The sequence below is a fragment of the Hirundo rustica genome, chromosome 6 (genome assembly GCF_015227805.2).
Source record: "Hirundo rustica isolate bHirRus1 chromosome 6, bHirRus1.pri.v3, whole genome shotgun sequence".
Lineage (NCBI taxonomy): Eukaryota > Metazoa > Chordata > Aves > Passeriformes > Hirundinidae > Hirundo > Hirundo rustica.
Window position 1 is genome coordinate 27964648 of NC_053455.1, and position 23353 is coordinate 27988000.

Consider the following 23353-nt stretch of genomic DNA (forward strand, 5'->3'; position numbering starts at 1 on the left):
TTCATGCACTTCTGCTCTTTGTGTATCTTCTTTCCTTCCTATCCTCCCTTTTCACCTGGGTAGATTTGGGAAAGTTGCAGCATGCTTCCTATTCTATTGTCTAAACCAAACAAGATGGTGGAAGAGGCAAGTTGAGAAAGTGATAAGCATTCCTTCCCTAATCAGTCTCCAACTCTTCAACTTCAAAAACTATGTTTCTAGACAAAGCGTTACTGGGGTAGAATTGGAAGGAGCTGAGAATAAAATATGTCATCTAGAACAAGCCACAAAGCTACCTGAGCTTTGTGGGTTGAGGATGGTGTCCCTAATCTTCTCTGCTCATAAGGCTGAAGGAAGGTCTTTTGACCTCCAACAAGTACTTTGACTGGCCATTTTGCCACCAAAGGTGAAGAAAGGGAAAAAACAGGTAGTCAGAAGAACCCATCTGTCCCAGGCAGATTTTAAATCCTTGTAAGTGTTTTAGTTTTGATACCAAAAACAAAGGTAGCGGAGAAAAACCCCCATATTTCTCTCACTGTGGAGTCTGCTAGAGATTCAATTTGTTCCTCCTGTAAGTACCTGGCACAGAGCTTAATGAGGAAGGAAAGTTCTCACTTTTCCAAAAGCAGACTCATATATGGAGCCAATTCTATTTTGAACCTAGACCAGCTGCACTCCACAGAAACAAGACATGCCTGGAAGGAAAAAATGAGTCTTAGATCAATTTAAATAACAAATCAGTTTAAGGAATGCCTTTATGCTTCCATGGCTTCACCATGCTTTCAAAGCCTACTTTGTCTCACAGGTACACAGGAAACTTTCTACAACATCATTTGGGTAACTGATACCTCTTACTTTGTTACTCTGTACTATGCAGGGAATATTCTGTGTGTAGTTACCTCCTGAGAAAGAGCACTGAAGTGCTTACACCAGTATGTTTGAGCTCTCTGAGACCTGCTGCTTAAGTTGTGTCATGATGGGGTCAGGTTGGGTGGACTAATAATGTGTAGCATGGATATTTGCGATAGTCAGTGGTTAACATGTGGTAGCGCATGTGGTTTGACTTGCAGGTCTTTGGACAAACATCTTTGCTAGGAATTTGCTGGATGGCTTGTACTGGTCCTCAAATTCAAATGAATTCTGGGAGCGATGGTCCCAAGATATGGTAGATATAGGTAAGACGTTCTAAAATGTTGCCTCACTGTAGATCTTCCAGCATGATTTTAATCTGTATCACAATGATTGCTATGCCCTTTTCCCTTCTCTCTTCTCTCTTTTCCCCAGAGGCATGCTTCATATTACTACAAATGTTTTTCATTTAAAGTTTCCTCATGGTCTGTTAAATGACTCTGCCTGTGACTGCAGATGAGAAGGTTGGCTTTAATTGTGGGCAAAACTACGAAGCCAGTATGTCATCTGAAAGAGTGTAACACAAAAGCTGTGCCTGCTTTAAAGAAAACTAAATATCTCTTTGGTAAATGACATGGGTCATGTGCACATGTCTTCTAGCTGCCTGCAAGAAGCAGGGATCAGAGGGACCCACAGGGAGGCAACAAGGGCAGCTAGCCAGCAGAGGTGTCTGGCGGGGCAGATTGCTGTGGGTTTTTTCTCTATTTCATGATTTCTTCTCTATTTCAGAAAAACATTCTCCTGAGGAAGATGTTACTGTTATCGAGCCTCCATCTTGTTTGTCAGGAAAGTTGTATGAAATGTTTCAGGACATTATGGCCAAGCGTCCACTGCTGGGAAAGTCACATAACTTCCTGAGAGGCTTAGAGTTTCATAAGGATTATATCCATCAGAAAAAATTTATTGAATGGAAAGGTAACTGCAACAAAGAGTTAGCTGCACTGTGCAGGTAACATCTCAGATTTTGTTTTTTAGACTTTGGAAAACTCATATTTGTTTCAGGGTTTGGAAACTGGCTGTGTTGGATCTATGTTCATGGTGTCTGTTTCTTTAGGGTAACAGGTTAAGATGAGCTAGTCCATGGACTGCTCTTTCACTTCCAGAAAATACCTGTAATTGGTGTCAAAAAATGCTTTTCTACAGGAAGTTTGTCACTCTGCATAGGTACAGTAGTCAAAAGATTCAGGAAGGGCCAAATCTTTTGAGATCAAGAAACAAAGGTAACACCAGAGGCATAAAATATCAGGTTATTACGTGGATCAGATGAAGGAAAGCACTAGTTGCAGGGATGTGATTGCCCATATGTCTGCGGTTTCTGCCCAATGAACTATCCATCCAGAGACCTCTCTTTAACCCCTCAGAACAGAAATACCAAATTCCAAGTACAGAAAATTAAAATCACATAGGTTTAGACTGTGAATGTTAAACAGACAGATACATAGCCTTGATGTATAAATTGAAGAGTGATTTTCTATAGCCTTTACTTTGTAGGCAGGCAGAGTAAACAGCAATAGTTTTACCTCAAAACCTATGAAACGATCTGTGAAATTGTGAAAAAACAAGATGATGGAGCTGAGGTTTTCTGCATCAGAAACCTTCCTGTAATCCCAGTGTCTTCATTTACTCCGTGAACAGGTAGCAATGTGGGAGGACCCCACGTTATTGAGGTCAATCTGCCTTCTCTGTGCCCTTCTCTTTGGAAAGTTGCATTTTCTCTCCCATTTTAGGCAAGTTACAATGTGTTTTGTCCCTCTCTGCCATTCTTACATAGTTTGCTGACAATGGCAAGAGGTGGTGGTGCTTTTCTGTGGATTAAGGCAGAGCCCACTGTGTGATATCTGCTTTTAAAATGTTCAGTAAGCAAACAGTCTGTGTCCTAAAAAGGTTTGCTATAAGAAAACAAATGAAAGGAGGAGAAAAAACAAGTAGCATAGGAAGGGTGGGTGAGAGAAGGAGGAAGCAAGTAGCATCAGAAGATGGATGAAGGATGAAATTGTCAGTCAGTAAATGTCAAAAAACATAACTGTCCTTTTATTTGCTGACAGTTTTGTAAAAGTAAATGGGTAGAAGCAGATTTCAAGGAGGATTTTGAGGAAGTGTGCGTAAGAACACTAATGACTATGTCAGGGTAGATATTCTACAAATAAAGTAAAATATGTGGAAAGTATGAAATACAGAGTGGGAAAAGGGAAACTGAAAGTCTGGAGAGGGAAAAATTAGCAAGTTTTTCTTCTTATTTTTGTTGCCTGCATAAGATCAAGCTAAACCCAGATATGGATCCATCTCTAGGAATAAGAGGAGATGCCAGGTCTGTGAGCAGAAATGACAGTCTTGTGGTAGATAAAGTTTTGAGAATAGAGCTTTTTTTGAAGGCTTCCCTGTAGCTCAGATTACCTGACATATTAAAACAAGTCTTTCAATGCCTAATTTTCCTGATGAGAAATTGAACTAATTTTCCTGGAATTAGTGTAATACTTTTACAGTAGCATTTATTTTTCCAAAGGTATTTCTGAGACAGGATTTCTTTAAAATCTCTGTTTGGATGTGGGATGGAAGAAGGGATTTTCACAAGAAAAATGTCTACTTCTAGTTCACATATACAGCCATGAATAAATGCTGCAAAGTTCCATCTCAGTGGTAAGAAAATAGGGGTAATGGAATTTCACCTAAAAATATTCACTGGGCCAAATAAAACTAAAAAGTATGCTCTGTTTCTTCTGTGAGAGACTGCAAGCAAATGTCTCTTATTACAGTTGAATCTATGAATTCTCAGCAGCCTTGAATGCTAAAATAAGCACATTTTGTAAAGACTTGACAGTGAGGGAATGGAAAAATTATAAATTATTACTTCAAGATGGTGTGAAACATTCCAGGCTATGGAACAAGCTCGATTTACATGGTTTAAATCAACACTACAGAACGAGGCCAAGGAAGCAGAGTGATTGAATGAATAGAAATGTTGGAACTTACCAACAATATCTCTGTGATCAACAGTTTCTTAAAATGCCTAAACACAATAATTTAAGGCCCAAGTTTTCTGCTCTGGGTTTTGCTACCTCATTTTGTGAACTTGAGGAACACCTTTAAACCACTATTTTGATATTTAAAACTATGGCAAAATGTTCTCTGTTCCCTGGGACTGAAAGTGTACTAAAGGAAGAGTAGAGGATTTGCTGTCTGCAGGGCAAGCTGATGAGGTTGCTAGCAGAGAAGTAGGAGTCTAGCTATCAAAAACTGTCCTTAGATTTCAACTTACCCGTTGGTGTAATCCCCTTTTGGCACTAATGTGAGGTTTTAATTAATTCAAGCAGTATTTTAAACTGTTGGTAGGTGATGTGTGCACGATGTGGTATTTTTTTTACAACATGGCTAAAATAGTTTATATGAGATCACTGAAAGTTAGTTGAAGTCAGACTTTTCAATGTGATAGTCTAACCCTGAGAAGGTAAAAGCAAAAAAAAGAGCAATGGAAAAGTGCGATGATGTATTGAATTTGTTAGTTGTGTTGCTACACTGTGAAATTGTTTTGTTGTTTGCATTTTTCCCAGTTCTTAGAAGGGAAAAAAATCTGTTGAAGTCTGTATTCTGTGAAAAATGACTCCCCAGAGCAGCTGTGAGGTCAATGGAGTCTGTGTCTCACCTGTCCTCTGTCTGGCTGCCCCACGGCCTGCCTTTGTGAGTGTGCCTGGGAGAGTGTGGAAACAGGCCAGGTGTGTCCAGATGTGCAGTTTGAAGGGCATGCTCCTGAGGCTGTGTTTGTGGGCTCATGTTGTGGAGGGAGGTGCCCCTGGTCTCGAGGGTAACCAAGGAGCTCCCCTTAGCATGTAGCACAGACAGAATTACTCACTCTTCCTTTCCTAAAAATGCCCCACTAACTATATTAAAATGTTTTTCAGACACTGTACTGGACGGTTTCCCTAACAATCTGACTCCGCTGCAGAAATATCTTTGTCTGATAGATGTTGGCTATTTCATCAACACCAGTGGCGCAGCACTTTTCAAGCCTGAGAGGAATGTAGATGTCATTATATCCCTTGATTATGGCTTGGGGAATGTGTTCAAGGTGAGATTAACTTACTCTGCTCCTTGCGGACTAAAACTCGTCTTAGTAAAACTTTTAAGTAAGTGGCTGTCTAAATCTTAATCATATGCCACCATACCTTGAAGGAGGAAAGAAGCTTTCTTCAAAAACAGAGCTACAGAAACTGTTAGGCCCTTTTTTCTGTGGGGGATTGCAGGATATTCTTCCTAGAATCCTCAGGGAATTGCAGTAACAATTGTCGGCTGGAGCAGCTGACCTCTCCTGCTCTGTCATGATGAATTCTGAGTGTGACTTTGGGACATTCACTCGGGCTTGTAAAAAAGGTTACAAGGTGATAAGTGGCATTGTCTGATGGCGAGTGGTTGTTGAAAGTAGGGTTGTACTGTGGCTGCTTTGGACTACACATTCATTTCATAGTGTTTCTAGGGAATGAGTTAAGATTCCACAGTATTTCCAGGATACCTGAGTAAACCTGATTCTTTTCTTAGAGCTTTAACTCCATGACATTCTGTGCCCACAGCAATTAGAGATGACGTACAAATACTGCAAGATACAAAAAATCCCATTCCCCAAAGTGGAGCTAAGTCCAGAAGAAGAGAAGAACCCAAAGGAATGTTACATATTTGCGGATGCAGAGGACCCCAGAGCACCTATAGTAATCCATTTTCCCTTGGTGAATGACACCTTTAAGGAATTCAAGGAGCCAGGTAAATGCAGTGAACAGAACTGTGCACTGTGCTTGTACCCCTCGTATGTGTTATGTGTCCGCTGAGGGCAGGCAGAAGTGGAGCCTCCATACTTCTGCTGGTTGTTCTCCACTTGAAAAGCATGGAGGACACAGTCCTGGGCAGCTCGGTGCCACGCTGCCTCCTCCAGCCCTGCCTGTGGCAGATGGCTCATGTCACTGTCCCTTGCAGCAGAGCTGCAGGTCTTCCTCACTTGTGCCTGACACCATATCATGCCGAGAGAGATGTGCACAGTGCTGGAGTTTTTCTGGCACTGGGGAGAGGGAGAGTAAAGAAAGGCCCGGAAAGCGGTGGGAACAGGGAGATTAGGGACTCCTGAAGGATATGCTGGTGGGCTGGAAAGCAGTAACAGGAGCTGGCTCTTGGGCCATCCAGCCCCAGGGCTGGCTCTGCACCTCTGCTTCCCCAGGCAGGCTGCCTGTGGTGGAGAGGAAGGTGCAGAGGGAACCTCCTTCCCAGGCCGTGAGGGACAGCAGGCTTGGGCACAGGGACCTGGGCAGGGGGAGCATGTGTGACTGTGGTGGGAGAGGCTCCATCTGGTGCTTGGTAGGAACTGGGACAGAGCTGAGAGATGCGGGGCCAGCCTGGGGTGTGCAGCTATCTCTGCTCAAGGGCCTGGGGTGAACTCCTTCCAGCTTTACCCAAGAGTCTGTTGGGGCCCTGAGTGGGACCAGAGCAAGATGGAAGTCTCTGGGGAAGGGTAGGAATAGCAGCAAAAATAAAGGCACTTTACACAAAGTAAAGGATGTTCAGTGATGCTCAGTGAATATGTACAGTAAGACCTAAATCAAGAGAATCACAATTAGAAACTCTGTGGATGAAAAGAGGAGATACAATGTAGAAGAATCTGGGCTTGTTCAGTGGAATGGTCCAAATGGCAGTGTGTGGTGAGATGCGGCCATTGCGCAGTGGGTGGCAGGTAAAGCAGGTGAAGATTTTGGAATCTCTCTGAATGAAAACTAGATGAGCTGCTGCAGAGCAGCTGTTGCCAGTTCTCTGTGCTCCAGGCCTAAACTGGTGTGCTTTGACACTCACCTGCGTGTCTCTGAGCAGTTGGTGATTCATCCATCAAGCTGACAACCAGCAACTGATGTGGGTGGTTGGAGGAGGGGGATCTTGGCAACCTCCTTTCATGGATTTCTAGTTTAACAGTGGAGTTTTGTGTTTCTAGGGAGATGAGAGACATCTTGTGGAATGTGGGTACTTATTTTTCTTGTTTTTAACTCTTTCAGTTCTAAAAGGACTCAGCTTGTGAGGTGCCCTTTTGCAGGGCAGCAGTTACAGACTGTGCTTTTGTGTGCTTGAGGCAGATGCAGCTTTATCTGGATGCGGACAACATAGATAATACTGAGCATTGTGAGGCTCAGTGAGGCAACACTGGATGTTTTTTATTGAGGCACTTCTAGTGGTTGCCTGTGCCTAGCACCCCGAGATCCCGCTGCTCAGAAACCACTAGGTTAAACTAACACCTGCTGTGTCTTGAGCACAATTCTTGTGTCTTTTTCATGAGGTTCTGGTTGAAATCATAAGGAATATCTCAGCCGTCTGTTTGTAGCCCTGCTGATAGTCATTACATTAGTGTTTGGGGCACATTTGGTTCAGACTGCAAGGAGATGGGCAAAAAAAAAAAAAACAGCAAAGAAATGTAGCTAAAAACTTTGTAGAAATGTAAATATGAGACTGCCAAAGTCCTTGGTGCGGATAATTAAGGGGTTGTTTTAAGCAAAGGCACTGACATAACAGGAACTATGGATGTTCCCAATTCCAAGAGGCATAGCCTGAGGCCAGGTTGAAGTCTGAGGTAGGATGCCCCGGTCCCTTTGCGCTCTACAACAGGCAGTCCTGTGTGGTTAGCACCACAAGACCTCCTTGTGTGTACTAGGCTGTCCATTCACTGTAGCTGGCAGAAGGGTACTTGTCACCACTAATCCAGGGGAGATCATGGATTTTGAAAAGTGTTCCAGGTATGTATCTTTGTCTGAGAGTCAGATTTTCGGGGTTTGGGAAAGGATGTGGACCCATGGGTGTGCTGCCCAGGAATGACGTCTGCAGGGGCAGGACAAGGAGGAATGTAAGAATTTGTGCCAGGTCTGCTAAGGGATTTCTAGGTCTGAGCTTCAGCAGGAGGGGAAGGAGGAGTAGCTGGGAAAATTGACTAGGAATGGCTCTTTCAAGCTGTTGTAGTGTGTTTGCAGTTTTTCCTGGGGGCTGTTTTTAACAGTGGGTCCTGCCAAGAAGATCAGTCCCCTACAACACTGTGTGAAAGTACTCCAGATTCACCTCACTGTTGTGGCTTTTGTCTTTCTCTCCAGGAGTAAAGCGTGATCACTCGGAGATGGAAGAAGGCAAAGTAAATCTGGAGAACAACTGCTCACCATACTACCTCATAAGGCTAATCTACTCCTCTGAAAATTTTGATAAACTTGTGAACCTGAGCAAATACAACATCCTCAATAACAAAGACCTGCTCCTCCAGGCAATCAGAAGTGCTGTAGAACGAAGGAGAAGAAGAAGGACTGGGAATTTCTCCAGCTACTCTGGATACCCCTAGGCTGGGTTTTTGCGCTGTTCCCCACTGGAGGCTATGGCAGCACATTGCAACACATCACAGTCACATTACAATACATCACAGTGTTCATTTTTAGCAGAAAACTGAGGAAATTGTACATTTCTCACCTTGCCGTGTTCAAGCTCCTGGCTTTCAAAAGGGTTTATTTTATCTCCCTCCTCCACATTTTCAGCCCACTAGAGCCTCACAATGTGGTCTTACTTGTTTAGAAATTAGGGTCCTGGTTAGCAGAGACCTCCCAGGCTCCTCCTTTATGTTACAGTGTATGGTGATGGTGATAGTTCTTTGTATGAGCCTGTCCTTTCAACCCTGAGCCCATTGTCAGTGTCCTTTCAGTACTTCACTACAGATCAAGTCCTGGCCATTTGCATTCAGTGATGTCCAGATTTTCAGATGGGCTGAGCAACAAGAATTTGCACTGAATTGGTGGGCTCAGCTTTGAAGTCAGGCATATATATGTGAACAGCAGCCAAACTGCAGTGCGGGCAATTGCACTCTGTCTGGCCGACTCCCCTTGCTGATTTAGAAGTTACTCCTTTTTTCCATTCCCCTGCAAGAGTTTGGCACAGAACCGCTGCTCCAGACTGCCACGAAGGGGGCGGTTACATTTCAAGAGAGAGGGCGGTAGCAGCAGTGAGTGAGCGCAGTTCTTTTGAGCACTGTCTGGAGGAAAAGTTCTGCATAAAGCACAAGTGATTGTATTGATTGATATCAGCAGTGCCTTTATGGATTAAAATGTCGAGAGCCTGAAACAAGTTTTTCATAGCAGAAGCTTGAGAGGAATAATTGCCATAGACTCATTTAATTTAGTGATCATGACTGAGACATCAGCTGGTTCTCCTTGCAGATATAAACTGAATGTAGGACAACATAACTGACTGAGTGCAGAGCCATTGTATTTTCACACACGGAAAATTTTTCCCTTTATAGTCCTCTATCCCCAACATCACAGGCAAAGTATTTTTAAATAGATGCTACATAAAATAGAGCACAAATTTTAAAAAATTGGACACCCATTTTCCTCCTGGCTGGTGGACGATACTTGGAAAATGACACCTGGTTTTCATTTGCTTTGGAATGCAGTGAGAGACTTTGCCTTGAGCTGGAAGCTTGGAACATCTTTATAGCCCTCCACTACATTAAAAAGATGATAGGGAAGGATGCTGAGCAATATGAAACAGAGCTCCACAGAAGTCAGAGAAGTTTGCAGACTTCCTCACACTGAAGGACTTGGATCTGCTTCTGGATTATTTATTCCAAATGCAACACATTCATCAGGACTTCCAAGGAATATCTTACCTATTTCTTCTCTGTTGGAAATTTACTTGAGATCTGGAATTAGTTGTACTTGAAATCCAAAATCAGGCAAAGAATGAGAAAGAGGGGTCTGTCTTTTTGGTATACATAGACAATATTGAAGCTAAAAGGAAGAGCATTTACAAAAGACTCAATTGCCTGAAGCCTGCATTTACTAAATGCTGCTTCTGCAGCAATGGCAATGGCTAAGCCTCTGCAATGTTTCTTGTATAATGCTTACTTGCTGAGCTAAGGAATACCATCCAGAACTGAGGAGTCTTAATAGATGGAATACAACTGTACTTCGGGATTCAGATCATGAGAAGTTAAGGACTAATCAGATACTGGCTGCAAGTGGAAAGCTGATCCATCTGGATCTGTTCCCTTTGCACAGGAAAGTTCCCTTTGCACAGCATGTCCTGGCAGAGTGTTGTGTGGCACATCCAAGCCTGCATGGCTCTGTGCACAAAGTGTGTACTGTAATAAGTTTGCTGAGACTCCATTTTCTTCATGTGGGAAAAGCCAATTCTTTATTCATATCACTTATTTTGTACAGTTTTCACAGACTTTGTGTGCAACACCTATTAGCTGGTAGTTTTCTTACTGCTTCATTTTTTGGTCAGAACAGGATTTGTGTGTATGTGCTAAGATTCAGGTTGTTTACATTCTTCCTTTATGGGTTCTCATGGAGCAGATCTTAATGTTTACACAGATGCATTTATTTTTCAACCCCAGAATTGGTTGTTGTGTTAAGGAACCTTTCGTATAAGACTGTTTTTTCATGGGAACTTGCAAATTGCTTAACTATACTTAGAAGAGATGACAGGCTAGCTATTAATTTAATAGAGCAGGCCTGGTTTTATGAGCCTTTCTTTTATAATTCTTCTACCTGTCACAACAGGTGTGCACCTTTTAAATGCTCCTCTGGCTGGTCCTAGAAAGTGCTGCTGCTGCAAGAAGATATCCCTGTTGTATTCATGGGCTACAGAGAACAATCTGTAACCCTTGTGAATTTGGCAGCATGTGCCCAGCAGCGAGGCAGCTCAGCCACACTGAGAAAATTTGGTCTCTCAAAATGCTCTGCAGACTAATGTTTGGGGCATGTTTGGTGCACTCATAGTGCTGCTAATGCAAATAGAAAGGCCCAGTAAAATGTGAAGGAGCCACAAAACCCACAAGATTTTCATGTAACCCACAGCTGGTGGGGAGTTACTATTCTGAGGGACTGTTAAATCCTGTTACAAAGGGAGTGAAGGAGGGTGGCAGGGAGCTGTGTGTGGGGAAGGTGGTGTGACTCTGCTGGTAGAACTGTCACCAGAGGTTTTGACAACACTTAAAGTCAGGTTGGGAGCTGCTGTCTAATCTTGCAGCCAGAGGCACAGACAGGCATGTGCCCCTTCATTTCTTTGGTGCCCCACGTGGTACCTGTGTAGCTTTAAATGATAATGGCTTTTCAAAATATATTTTTGTTTTTCAGAGCCTGAAATTATGTGAGGGCTGTATCACTGCCCATCAGAGTGCCTTTTTGTTTTTGTAACGCGATGTGGGTGTGGCACGTGGGAGCGCAGTTTAGTGGCGGACGTGGCAGTGCTGAGTTAACATTTGGACTGGATGGTTGCAGAGGTCTTTTCAACCTAAATGATTCCATGATTCTTTGACATTGAAGGAGTGTGTTGCTGTCTTGATGGTGTAGCAGGAGGACCTGGAGGGCATTTGTGAGGACAGAGGCTGCTGGATAACTCTGCAGGTTGGAGTGACTTACACCTTGCACAGTCTTGTCTGTGAAGCTTGTAGGAGGTGGTGGCTGGCACAGGACGTCCCTTGAAGCACTCCTGCGCTCTGGTGCAGAGCATGCAGATTTGCACTGCCTCAAAAGCACAGAAATATAAGGCGTAATTTCAGTGACATAAGGCTGATCGGCGACCTGTGCTCAGGGCTGGTCCTTGTTCCCTTTAGGGTGAATGTGGAGTCTAAGGGCCTCTGAAATCTTGTGGGGTTGCTCCTCAGAGGCTGTGCGTGTTTTGTTTTGTTTTTTTCCCTTGTGCCATTCTTGCCTGGCCTAGTACCCCGAGTTGTGCTGTGACTGAAAAGAGTGCATGCAAACCAAAGCAGGCACTTCCAGAGAAAGCTGCATCTCTGCATCTCACCAAAAAATGGCATGTGCCATACTTATAAATCAGGCCTTGCTGGTCTGGTGTTGTGTTTGCTTAACCACTGAAGATGAATGCATGCCTGTCAAAAACCTCATCCAAAATGCACCCCAGATCACTGCTCTCTGATGAATATTTTTGCTGGAAAACGCCCACAAATACAGAGCTTGCTATCTGCTGCCAAACACAAAGGAAATGAGACTGTTGTTATAACTATCAGCTGCTCTTAATAGAAATTGCTTGCTTGTGTCTCTTACCTGTTTAATAATATATTAATTAAAAATAAAGTATTGCAAAAGAGCGCCAGACCCATTAAAGTCTTCATGCACTTAAACACAAGACAAGGTTGTTTGTCCAGGGGTATAAGCACTACTTATGCTAAATGCCTGCTGAGAACTTCACAGGGCATTCACTGGTTTCAAGACTGAATGGAAGAAATCTGGGAGAATCTGGGAGAAGATCTGGTTTACAAAGGTATGGAGAGCCTGGAACAAAATCTACCTCCTGAGGTAATACACTCTTCAGTGGGATGCCACAAGGTAGGATGAGGAAGTGGCTGTTCTGCGCCACAGCCAAGGCACATCTTTGATCAATTAAACAGTAAGTTTAAAATACTGAAGCTGGTTTTTTTGGTGGTGGTGTTTTTTTGGTTGGTTTTGTTTTGTTTTTTGGTTGGTTTTTTTGTTTGTTTGTTTTTGTTTTGTTTTGTTTGTTTTGTTTTTGTGTATTTTTTTTTTAATCAGCTAAAAATTATCAACAACAATGAAATGCATGAGTTTCTCATTATTTTGATGTAATGGTTTTTTTGTTTTTCTTGACAGACAGCAGCTCCAGCTGGGGTAAACATAGGAGAGAGATGGATTAGCCAAAAAAATGAAATTATTAGCTTACCTGTTGGATGCCTGTGACTGATCAGAATCAGACTGAACACAAATTTAAACTCTAGATGTCGCATGTGTCGATAAAGTATTTACATAAACTTGGTGTGAAGTGCTCCCTTCCTCTACCACTGGAGAAGTAGTCAGTGCAGAGGAGAGGACTGCAAGCAAAGAGCAAGACTCATGCTTCAGACTGCATAAAAAGGGTTGAAGGCCAAAGTCCTTGTGAGAGGAATGAAGTTTTAGCTTTGACCTGTCAGGGAAGAGGCACCAGCCACTACACTGTCCTGGGGGAAAAAAAGCCATTTCTCTTCAGCTTCATGCTAGGTAACTTTTCACTGGCTCAGAAACAGACATAAATAGGGGGGGAAATTACATAATTCTTCCCCATGATTAGACCATACTTTAGCACGTGAAACTTGACTTCCTTCTTGCTATGCTACTTTTCTTGTCCTTTTACGCTGAAACACTGATTGTTCATGCCTGAAGTTTCAGATTCCATTAAAAGTGAGCAATACTGCAGGACCTTTTTTCCTGGTAGCTTCATCCAGAAATGATTGGCAAATAGAGAACTGTTGGTTAATGTGTTGTAAAAAGTAAAGATTGTGGAGATCACAAAGTTCTGTAGGAAGTATATAACATTGTCTTTGCCTGCGCAGACCACCCAAGCCTCTTAAATCTGTTCTTTTGGTGTCTGGAAATCTACTTGCACATGGCTGTAGCTAACTCACAGCTTGCACCTCATGCTCTGCTCACTGCTCCCCATTCCTGTCTCACAGAATCATTTCATTTGAGCAGTCTGGCTTAAAGGTCCCCCTGCCCTTTGCTTTAGTACTTTGGAGTAGATAACACTTGGGTGATAATTGAAAATGACAAAGTTATTGTACATACAAAAGAATACCAGATGAAATCCTCTTTAATTATATTTAAAGATTTTGTGAGATTAAATATATAATTTTAAAAATTCAGAGGGAAGTGATTAACTTAAAACATATTAATACATTTCTGGAGGGCTGAGTTCTGTTATAATTGTCTGGAATTCATTGAGGCAAATGTCATTTTTCTCTTCCTGCTTTTAGCAGAGATGGAAGCAGGTTTGTTTTATTTCCACTTTGTTCTAGGCTTAGAGTGGAGATTGAGGCCCGTGTCACTGTAGGTTCATCTTCTTTAAACTCTCTGGAAAATTCTGCAGACTCTCTCTCTGGTTTGATTTTGAAAGAAGGTGTTCTCCTACGAACAAAATGCATCATCAGAAAATCAGGTATAATCTAGAGGGGTTCAAGTCTCCCTATATATGTAAGGACTCATTAAGTGTCTAGCTCAGCAGCAAAAGTCTGCCCAGCTGTGCGACTAGGATTTCATATCATAGCCTGTAAGATCTGTACAGACTCCAAATGTAAGAAAAATTGATTTAAGCAGACCAGGTTTCTGAATTTGGCTGTGGCTGTGTTTTCCTTGCCTGTGCCTCCCCCGAGACTCCTTTCCCCAGCCTCAACAACCCCAGCTCCCTCAGCCTCTCCTGGTAAGACTTGTTCTCCAGACCCTTCTCCAGCTTTGTTGCTCTTCTCTGGACACACTCCAATTTTCTTGAAGTGTGTGGTTCACAACTGAACACAGCTCTAGAGGGGTGTTGCCTCACCAGTGCCGAGCACAGAGGGACAATCACTGCCTTGTTCCTGCTGCCCACGTTATTTTTGTGACATTAGTGACAGAGGAGCAGGATTTTTTGACCTCAGGGCAGTCTCTTTGTAGGTGACTGCAACCTGAACAACAAACAGCACTGCCGTCTGTTCAGCTTTGCGACACAGAGCCCATACCTCAGGAGTGAGCTTTTGCTGGTTAGTCTTTCAGCAGAGTCCCTGTCTGGAAAGTCCCACACTCTTTTCTGGGAGGTCTCCGTGTTTGAAATGAAACTTTGCGCCATCACTGTAGAGTGCAATCTGTTACCATGCCCTACAGAGTCAAAAAAACCCAACAAATAAAAACTAACATTAGAGGTGGAGTTTGCCACTTCTGGGTCGATAACAATTTTCTCTGACCATCACAGTTATAATGATGCAATGACTTCCTTCCCAGTAAGCCACTACATAGAGAGATATCCAGAAGAGATCTAGATTCAGAAGAAAAGCTGTTGATCAAATCCAGAGCAGGTCCTCAATAAAAGGATGAGTACAGCCCCACACCCATACCAGAGAACAACACGATGTCGGCTGCAGTACAACTTAAAGACTGCTTTATAAATCACCCTGGACTCCATTTCTCCGCCAGGTCACTGCATCACAAGGTAGCAGGTAACTTGTGTATTGCTTTCTTACAGAGGCGAAAAGGACAGCTCAAAATGCCCCAAACTAAGGACATCTTGTCATTCTCTACTATTTCTCTTACCATCACTTGCTAAAAGCACAGTTCATGCTTGAAGAAGTGAGAACATACCTATATTATTCTGTAGTGATTGCAGCCAGTCCTCCATCAGTGTCTGAGAAGGTGCTGCAAAGAAGTACTCTGCCCCATCTCTCAGCCTGTAAATAAGGATATGAAAAGGTGAATTCTAGTCAGTTTTGCCTTATACCCTCTTGTGCCTGTGAGACACTTCATTATGCCTCCTAACAACATACAGCCTTTGGTGACTGTGGGCAGGGAGCTGCACAGGCTTTCATCTGTGACCTTCTCCATAAGACTCACCGCAGCATGAAGGCATTCTCTTTCCTGGTGTAATTTGCCAGCCTCTCACATTTGGCACCAGAAATGTCAAGGGACAGGACTGTGGATACATTCTGAAGGGGGATAAAATTAAAACAAAATGTCTTCTGTGTCCTTTCTGCTAGGATTCAATTCCATACCAACCTGCAGGCAGACCACACACCCATCTATTTATGTTTCTAACTTTAATTCTAGGATCACTGAACTGGATGAACCACAGACGAACCATGGACGATTGCATTATATCTTGAAGGCCGTCCTTGAATGAGATATACCTTAGAAGAAGTAACTTTGAAAATTTCTGGAAGCTTATTGGTCTGTTTTTAGTTGTATCAGTTGAATAATTGCTGAATTTTCACTCAGCTGACCTATGAAAATCATCCTAGCCCCAAACCAAAGGTGACATTTTAAAATTCATTTTTACATATGTAGATACAAAGTTTGTTAAAAAGTTTAAAAAAACAGATTACCTTAGTTGCTTCTTCATCATCATTGTAGAAATCAAGCTTTAATCCATCAAGTTTTACATAGAAGGAATTCCAAGACCTTGAGTGTGGCTACATGAATAGAAATGGTAACAAAATTTAGTTGTTACTCCTATATATTTTATAGGAGTAGTGAAATCTTTGACATGCAACTTCCATGGGAAGCCAGGATCTGTCTATATTATGATCACAGAAGTTCTCACAGTCATTGTTATCACTTAGGAAAACAGAACCTGCTGTAGGTTCTGTGTGAATGATTTGAGAAAGGGTCTCTATGAGTCAGAACAGAACAAATGACATAACCTGGTTCAAGCAAGCTCTACACCATGTAGTCAGAAACATCGCTGAAGGTGCATAATCAAAATGCAGTCTAATTTTTGGCCACTAAAACTCCCCATTTTTCCCTAGCTGTAACACCACGCCCTGCCTGCTGGTCATAGGCTACTTTTATCAAGTGTGTTATTACTATCTAATGTGGCTGCTGAATTCTTCTTCATTTACTCAACTAACCTCAGCAGAATGCTACTGAACAATGTGCTAAAGTAGCAGATATTTCCCACCCCAACTACTTACCACTGAAACTTAGCCTAGTGCCATGAGACTCTTCTTGATGAAGGATCTTTAACTTATATTCATATTTTGTTATTTCAATGACTAAAGTTGACACTTTGGTCATTCAGAGAAAAAGAAGGAAACTGTTCTGAGGAAGGTAAGTCACAGCTTTCCTTGTTGGGTAATACTGAAGCTCAGTATCTCTGAACACTAAATTCTGTTCCCAGAAGTGAAGAAAAACTAAATTTCTCTTCCAGGTGATGGAGTCCATACCAGATTCACTTTTTTAAAGAGAGCTTTCAAGTTAAAAATTTCAGAGGAAATATTCTATGGGATAAACAATCCGATACAACTTGTTTATGTGCAAACACTCAGCAAACGTTGATGTCTGCAGAGTGGTGGTGAATACCTCCTGGCCTGTCATGATCATCACTAGGCTACTGACTTGAAGTGGTATGATTGCCCAAGATAAGAATTTAGATTTCAGTTCTATTCAAACCTGTATTTAATGAACCAATTCTTCAAAGATGATAATCAGAACCTTAATTAATTCTGTTCTAGCACAGCTAGAAATTGCAAATATTGGGAGCATAAGACTGAGGGCTTCCACTGCTGACAAACTATCACAAGCTGCTACAGGATCATGAAGCTTTATGGGTTTTTGTGTTGTGGGGTTTTTTGGTTGTTGTAGGGGGTTTTTTTGGTGGTTTCATTTGGGTTTTTTCCTCCCAATTCAGCTGATATATTGAAAGCAGTTGATATATTGTTTATAATTAGGAAACTGTAATTAACATGTTCATACAGCCTAGACTCTGGTTTATAAATCCATTAACTGTAGACAGATCTTGTTCTGCATGATCCCCATGACAGGCAAAAATTCCATTATCTCTTTCTCTGAGAGACTGGGTGAATGGCCAAAGCCAGTGGACACTTCCTCATGCATTTTAGGGATAGCTGAAACAAACCCACACTACTGAGCTCTTCTTCAGCAAAAGCTTGTCCTGAAGAAGTCAGACCAGATATGGACTATAACTCAAGGAAAAATGAAATAACCCAGAGTGATGGCATTTATTTCTACCTGTTGTCTTCGTGGAAGGATCTGGTCTCGCTTCTCTAGGAAACCTTCCATGTTTTGGAGACTTGCAGAAACCTGAGACATACAAGAACATTGCTACTTAACTTTAATATGGCCCTTAGGCCTATGTTAAATTTCTGTCTTTTTTAGATAAACTCCATGCAAAGAATCTCATCTCTGGTTCCTCTAGCCTTTACATTGACAGCACAGCTGGAAATCCTCACAAGGCTGCAATTGTATCTTTGATAGACCACCTAAACAAAGATAATTCAAATCCTTCTTAAACAATTTACTTTAGGAATTTGCTCTATCATAGTGTATTAATTAACTAATATTATTTTTATATTATTACCGACATTTTACAACTTAAATAGTTCAAGTAATTCATACTATTTCCACAATTATGAGTTACACCAATGAATAGTGTCTGGTACACTTGTGTATGTGACAAATGTGCTCTTCTCAAGAGCAGAGGAGCAAAAGGAAACAGTTTTATCTGTCAATGAGTTAACAGTGATTTTCCTGCCAGGGTGAGCAACTAGGAGTTGTTAGTTCCAGTCTTGCACCTGGTCAGTTCTTTGACAAGTGTGCCATGAAGTCCTGCCTCTCTCTTACTTCTAAACAGAGTGGACACTAAGCACTGCCACCTCACACAGAAGGTGTAGGTAAATTATCCTCTTTGTGAGACACCACTGGTTTTTAAGTGCTCTGCTGAGCATTCAGCAGCAGGAAAAGCCTCTAGTTCAGGAAAAGAAAAACAGAAACCAATATAGTTTTTAATACCTAGGCTATAAAGTTTAGCAAATTAAAAATAGTTTTAAGCTGTACATAGCTGCTTGAGTAAACTGTCTTTGTGGAATTGAATTTGAATTGCAAAGGCACATAAAATGCTTCTTGTTTGAATCCAGGAGTGCACCCACCAGAATTCCCACTTTGTGACTTTCATACAAAACTTCTGTTATTGCCTTACTTTAACTACAACAGGCTAGTGGTTTTGTGAGGAGAGAACCAGAAATTCCTGGGACTTACCGAAGATATATTCTTTAATTTCTCCCACGAGGAGCTAGACAACAGTAAGTTTGGTGAGTTATCTAGTGACTTTTGTCCAGGCTCAAGTGATGTTGCTGTTAGTTTGGTCTGCAGGTTGTAGAAAGAGGAGCCTATAGCATCTTTTTCCTGAGGAGATATGTGATCTGTGACTTGTGATTCTGACAAATTGCTGCTGTGTTGCTGGCTTATAGGAGTAGGAGATAAAGGAGAGCCTAAAGAACTGTGCCTTTCCAAAGACGCATCTTGTGGGCCCACCATCTTTGGTGTAGCTGGAGTGATAATCTCACCGAGCCTTGTCTCAGCTTTCATTTCTGTTTTGTTGCTGCTCAGCACTTCAGGGACTTCTGAGGAAGTGAATTCTTGGAACCTTGGAGATTTTTCAATGGGGGAGAAAATAGTTTCAAGTGGGACCCTCCAGGACACGCTGTGTGCGGGTGGCAGTGGTGTTGTGCTCTTTATCTCTGTCACTTTCGGTGGTGGATTCCTTTTGTCAGATGGTTTTCTTTTCAGAGAAGGAACCCGTACAACTTTGCCTTTATCCTTCTGCTCACTTTCTTCTGTGTCCACTTGTTTCAGAAGATTCATCTCTCTCTGTAGGACAGCAGTATTACATTTTTTAAAATCACCCTCATGCATTCATGAATACTTACCTAAGATTTTTTTTTTTTATTTTAAGCAGGAACAGTTTTCCAAATGAGCTGTCCCCTGGCACTGAATCTTAAGGCCTGTACTTCCACTGGCATTCTTAGAGTTAGATCTGAATCTAATTGCAATGTGCCAAGCATTATTTTGTTGCCCAAATCACAAGTATTAATGGCAGTTAACCTCAAATATGGTGAATTCTGCCCTAAGTTCTCTGTTCTTTTGTTGTTGTTGTTTGTTTGTTTGTTTTTGTTTTTTGGTGGGGTTTTGTTTGTTGGTTTTTTTTTTTTTTTAAATATGCTAAGGAGAAACTGTACTTCTTTTCTTGTGGCACTGCTTCTTTAAGTTATCTATAAGACCATTGAGTATCCAGGATTGTTCTTGTAGAAAATTTTGGGGGGAAGGCCATTTGTCCCTTCACTTAGCCAATCTGCAATTCACTGAACAAAAGACAGATTAATTGCCAGCCTTAAGTCAAACACAACCATTATGTTTTTCTGGTTATTTCAGGAAAACAATTTTAAAAACCTCCCTCACAATGAAAGAGAATCTGAGAGGCTCACTGAATATCCTTGGTATTTAACACAACCTACTTTTAAAATCTTAAGCCAGAAGGAACAAAGCCTATCTGTGCCTTGGTCTCCAATTATTTTCAGCCCTTCCTCTTTCACTTTCAGGAGGCTCCAGCTCCCTACTGAAATCCTAAATGAAGCAAAATCTCTCCATCTGTGTAGCAAGGGGTCACTTTGTTTCTCACACACTTTTTGCCGGTCCTGGCAGAAGAAAATTTCCACTTTTCCACTACAGCTTTTTTAAGCTAGTTGATCTCTTTTGATCCACATACAGGTCTTGCTCTGTCTGAAATATTTCACCTTTGGTTACTCCTTTACCCCATCTATTACATGGAGTGACATTCAAACAGTCGATGACCCACATCATCCTGTTTTGTGCACAGCTGATCAGTCTCCTACTACTTACCTTTGTTTTCCTGCTGAGCTGAGCAAATTTCTCCTCCTGTGCTGCAAGCATCTTCTCAAAATCATGGTGTTTCTTCAGTAACTCCTCTACTTCTGACACTGAATCCTAAATGGAAAAATTACCACATATCCAAAATCATTTTGATCAGAAGAGATTATGCCTAAGATTTTCAGATTGATCCATTCTAGTTAGCCAAGTGAGGATTCTGAAAATTTTGTAATTGGATGTCTAAACCCCTGCTGGTGTATGGAAAAAAAAATCTGAATTTACATTTTAAGAAAGGTCTGTATCTTGCAATCTGTCTGCTGTGTAGGAGAAGGAGAGCTCAAGTACCAACCTTCCCTTTTCTGCAAGGCCATGGAGTACCATGGCTTCCAGCTACAACTGTTTATGTGGAGATTGAGTACTTGGATTCTAGCTTGTGCTAGATACAGAGTTTGTACCTGCCCTACAACAAATGCATCTGAGACTTCTTTCATGTCCCCTGATATCCAAGTTCATGACTTTGTTTTCCAGTCTTATAAATTATCAGAAGACAGTCAACAATCAGGAAAAACCCAACAAAACAAAAATATGGATGCTGGTGTTTAAAAAGAAATTTACAAGCTAGTTATCAAGCTGTCTGTGTAAAACATTCTACCGCTTAATGGGAAGAACAAGGTGGGAGAAGCCCCTTTTTTTCCCCTACAAGGTGAGGAAAATCCCTTTTGAAACAGGCTCTCAGCATGACAGGGGAGATTGAACCTTCTGCAAGTTATGTGAAAAAAATGATCTGAAATTCTTTGAAGACTTCTACCACCTTCTGGAAGCCACCACTTCCAGGAGCCCATCACCATGTCAAATGCAGCAACAGCCCTGGGCTCACTTCTGCAAGAGGACAGAGATCCTGCCCTTTCTAATCTCAAGGGCTCATTGCTGTTGAGATTGTGATTAATTTCAGGCCTGAGCTGATCCATGAGCCTATGCTAAGAGGCACACCGTGCTCAGTGATGCTGCATGGTTGTTACTCACCCCATAGGAGGGATCTGAAAGAAAGCTCTCCTTGGCAGCCAGCCACGCTTCTGCTTGTTCAAGCTCTCTGCGGAGCAATTGGATCTCCCAGTTTTCTTCATATAACACTTTCCTCATGTCCCAGCTCTCCTTTACCTTCTTCATCAGCTCTGACAGCTCTAACAGTTTTTCTTCAATCTAGAAAAAGAATATTTGTAATGCCAGGAGTTGAAAAATCCAATCAGACTTTCACATGACAGTCAACTATCATGTAATCTGCCTTCATGATTTAGAAGATGACCTCTACATAATTCTGTGGTAACATAATTTAGAAAAGATGTCTGAGTCCTCTTTTTTCCTACTTGAATTAATTTAGCATGCAAATTGTGTAGCTAGGTAATACAAATTTAGGCATATTCCACATACTGTATGAAAAATATTCTGCCATGTAATTTCTCATAATAAAACTTTATACCAAGGCAACTTTTCCTACAAAACTAGTAAGAACCAGAAGATTCAACAAATGCATGCGCTTATGGCAAGGCAACAATGGAGAGGCTTCAGCTGTGGAAAGTCTTCTTGTTCTTTCTACAAAAGAAGTAATGTAATCTTGCATAAATTCTGAAGATGGTTTTGATGGTGTGATCTCTGGATCTACAGACAATGTCTTGGGCAAAGTCTAAAGATACACAGATATCAGAATCACAGAAATTTTACCATTCTTGCCCCTTTGGACTTTTCTGAAGGATTACATCTCTTCTGGTGAACTCAGGGACATCAGTAATGCAAGGCGATTGTGTTGTGATGTAGCATAAGAACTTTAAAATGTGTTTTCTTTTTCTATGTGTCACATGAAGTACGTAGCTTTTAATAGTAAAGAACCTGATTGTCCCGTTCTGTTCTTCTGTTCTGAGAGACAAAGCTGCACCTCCTGTTTGTTTCATGTCTTTGTTCACTCTTGTTTGTAAAATATTTAACTCTGCAACACACCTCTACAGACATGAAATGTCCATTCTTCATCAGGTCACCTCCTGCCCGCTGCATTTCTTCATACTTCAGCCACTGCTTCTCTATCTCACGCTTGTATTCCTCATGGCGCTTGATGAGCAGTTCTGCTCCCAGGACATCGTTTGCCAGTTCCTCAGATATCACCAGAGCATGCATCTCGTTGGCCCAGGCCCTACAGAACAGGGACAAAGGGTAAAAAGGAAATGAATCTGAATCTGTTGGACATTCGGGAATGCACACATCCCACAGCTGCGGATACATGTATACAGACTTTTATTTGCTCACAAAAGATATTATTATTGTCCTGATTTCCCTGGGATAGAGTTAATTCTGTTCTTAGTAAATGGTACAATGCTGAGTTTTGGATTTAGTATAAGAATAATGTTGACAACACACTGTTGTTTTTCATTATTGCTGAGTAGTGCTGACCCTAAACCAGAGGCTTCTCAGTTTCCCAGGCTCTCCCAGCGAGGAGGTGCAGGAGCAGCCGGGCAGAGGGGAAGCACAGCCAGGACAGCTGACCTGAACTGGCCAAAAGGATACTCCATACCACAGAACATCATACCTAGTATATAAACAGGAGTGAGTTGATAAGAAGGGACCAACAGATGCTTAGGCACAGGCTGGGCACCAGTGAGTGGGTGATGAGCAATTGAATTGTGCATCAGTATTTTTTGGTAGGGTTATTTTCCTTCTTTTTTTTTTTTTTAATATTATTTTCATCATTAGGATTGTTATATTTTACTTTTTTTCAATTACTAGAGTGTTTTTATCTCAACAAATGAGTTGATTTTTGTTTGCTTGTTTTTAATTTCTGATTCTCCTCCCCCTCCCACTGGGAACCTGGGGGAGTGAGTGGCTTGGCTGTGGAAGTACTTAGCTGCTGACTGAGGGGTTAAACCATAGCAATATACAAATACATTGATGAAGGTTTACTCAAAAATCTGGGGGATTTATAATATTGCCAGTGCTGTTTGTATACACAACCTATTAAAAATACAGCTGTAGATCTGCACGTACCAAAGCATTGCACACTCAAATACTCAGAAAGGGCTAACTCCAATTGCCTAGGCTACACGCTTTAACAGCATTTTTATACATTGTAAAGGAACACAGAGACTTTCAGATGCCCATCAAAACCTTATCACCACACATGAAAGTACTTTATATGCACAAAGAGCACTCATGGAAAGAAGCACATTGACAGATACTCTTAAAGAAACATTTTCTACTCCATAGCTCTCAACTGGCACAAACTAACGTGTGATTTACCTGAGCTCAGGATCTATCCCTTAGCATAGTAA

General features: G+C 41.7%; 2 protein-coding genes across 2 annotated transcripts in view; one reads left to right on the forward strand and one right to left on the reverse strand.

Annotated features, from left to right (window-relative positions):
- LOC120753635 (uncharacterized) overlaps positions 1 to 10473 on the forward strand; it is a 66831-nt gene extending 56358 nt beyond the window's left edge. The window contains exons 30-35 of the mRNA XM_058420900.1: positions 1050 to 1154; positions 1618 to 1803; positions 4569 to 4598; positions 4785 to 4951; positions 5451 to 5637; positions 7989 to 10473. Coding sequence (XP_058276883.1) covers positions 1050 to 1154; positions 1618 to 1803; positions 4569 to 4598; positions 4785 to 4951; positions 5451 to 5637; positions 7989 to 8227 — 914 coding nt within the window. The 3' untranslated portion in view covers positions 8228 to 10473. The remainder of the gene's footprint in view (positions 1 to 1049; positions 1155 to 1617; positions 1804 to 4568; positions 4599 to 4784; positions 4952 to 5450; positions 5638 to 7988) is intronic.
- A 3061-nt stretch (positions 10474 to 13534) lies between these two features.
- Positions 13535 to 23353, reverse strand: part of SPTBN5 (spectrin beta, non-erythrocytic 5) — a 128526-nt gene continuing 118707 nt past the window's right edge. Inside the window, exons 61-70 of the mRNA XM_040066761.2 lie at positions 22032 to 22221; positions 21063 to 21239; positions 20052 to 20156; positions 18411 to 19022; positions 17385 to 17456; positions 15740 to 15826; positions 15252 to 15343; positions 15003 to 15088; positions 14387 to 14522; positions 13535 to 13799 (exon numbers count right to left, since the gene is read on the reverse strand). Coding sequence (XP_039922695.1) covers positions 13625 to 13799; positions 14387 to 14522; positions 15003 to 15088; positions 15252 to 15343; positions 15740 to 15826; positions 17385 to 17456; positions 18411 to 19022; positions 20052 to 20156; positions 21063 to 21239; positions 22032 to 22221 — 1732 coding nt within the window. The 3' untranslated portion in view covers positions 13535 to 13624. The remainder of the gene's footprint in view (positions 13800 to 14386; positions 14523 to 15002; positions 15089 to 15251; positions 15344 to 15739; positions 15827 to 17384; positions 17457 to 18410; positions 19023 to 20051; positions 20157 to 21062; positions 21240 to 22031; positions 22222 to 23353) is intronic.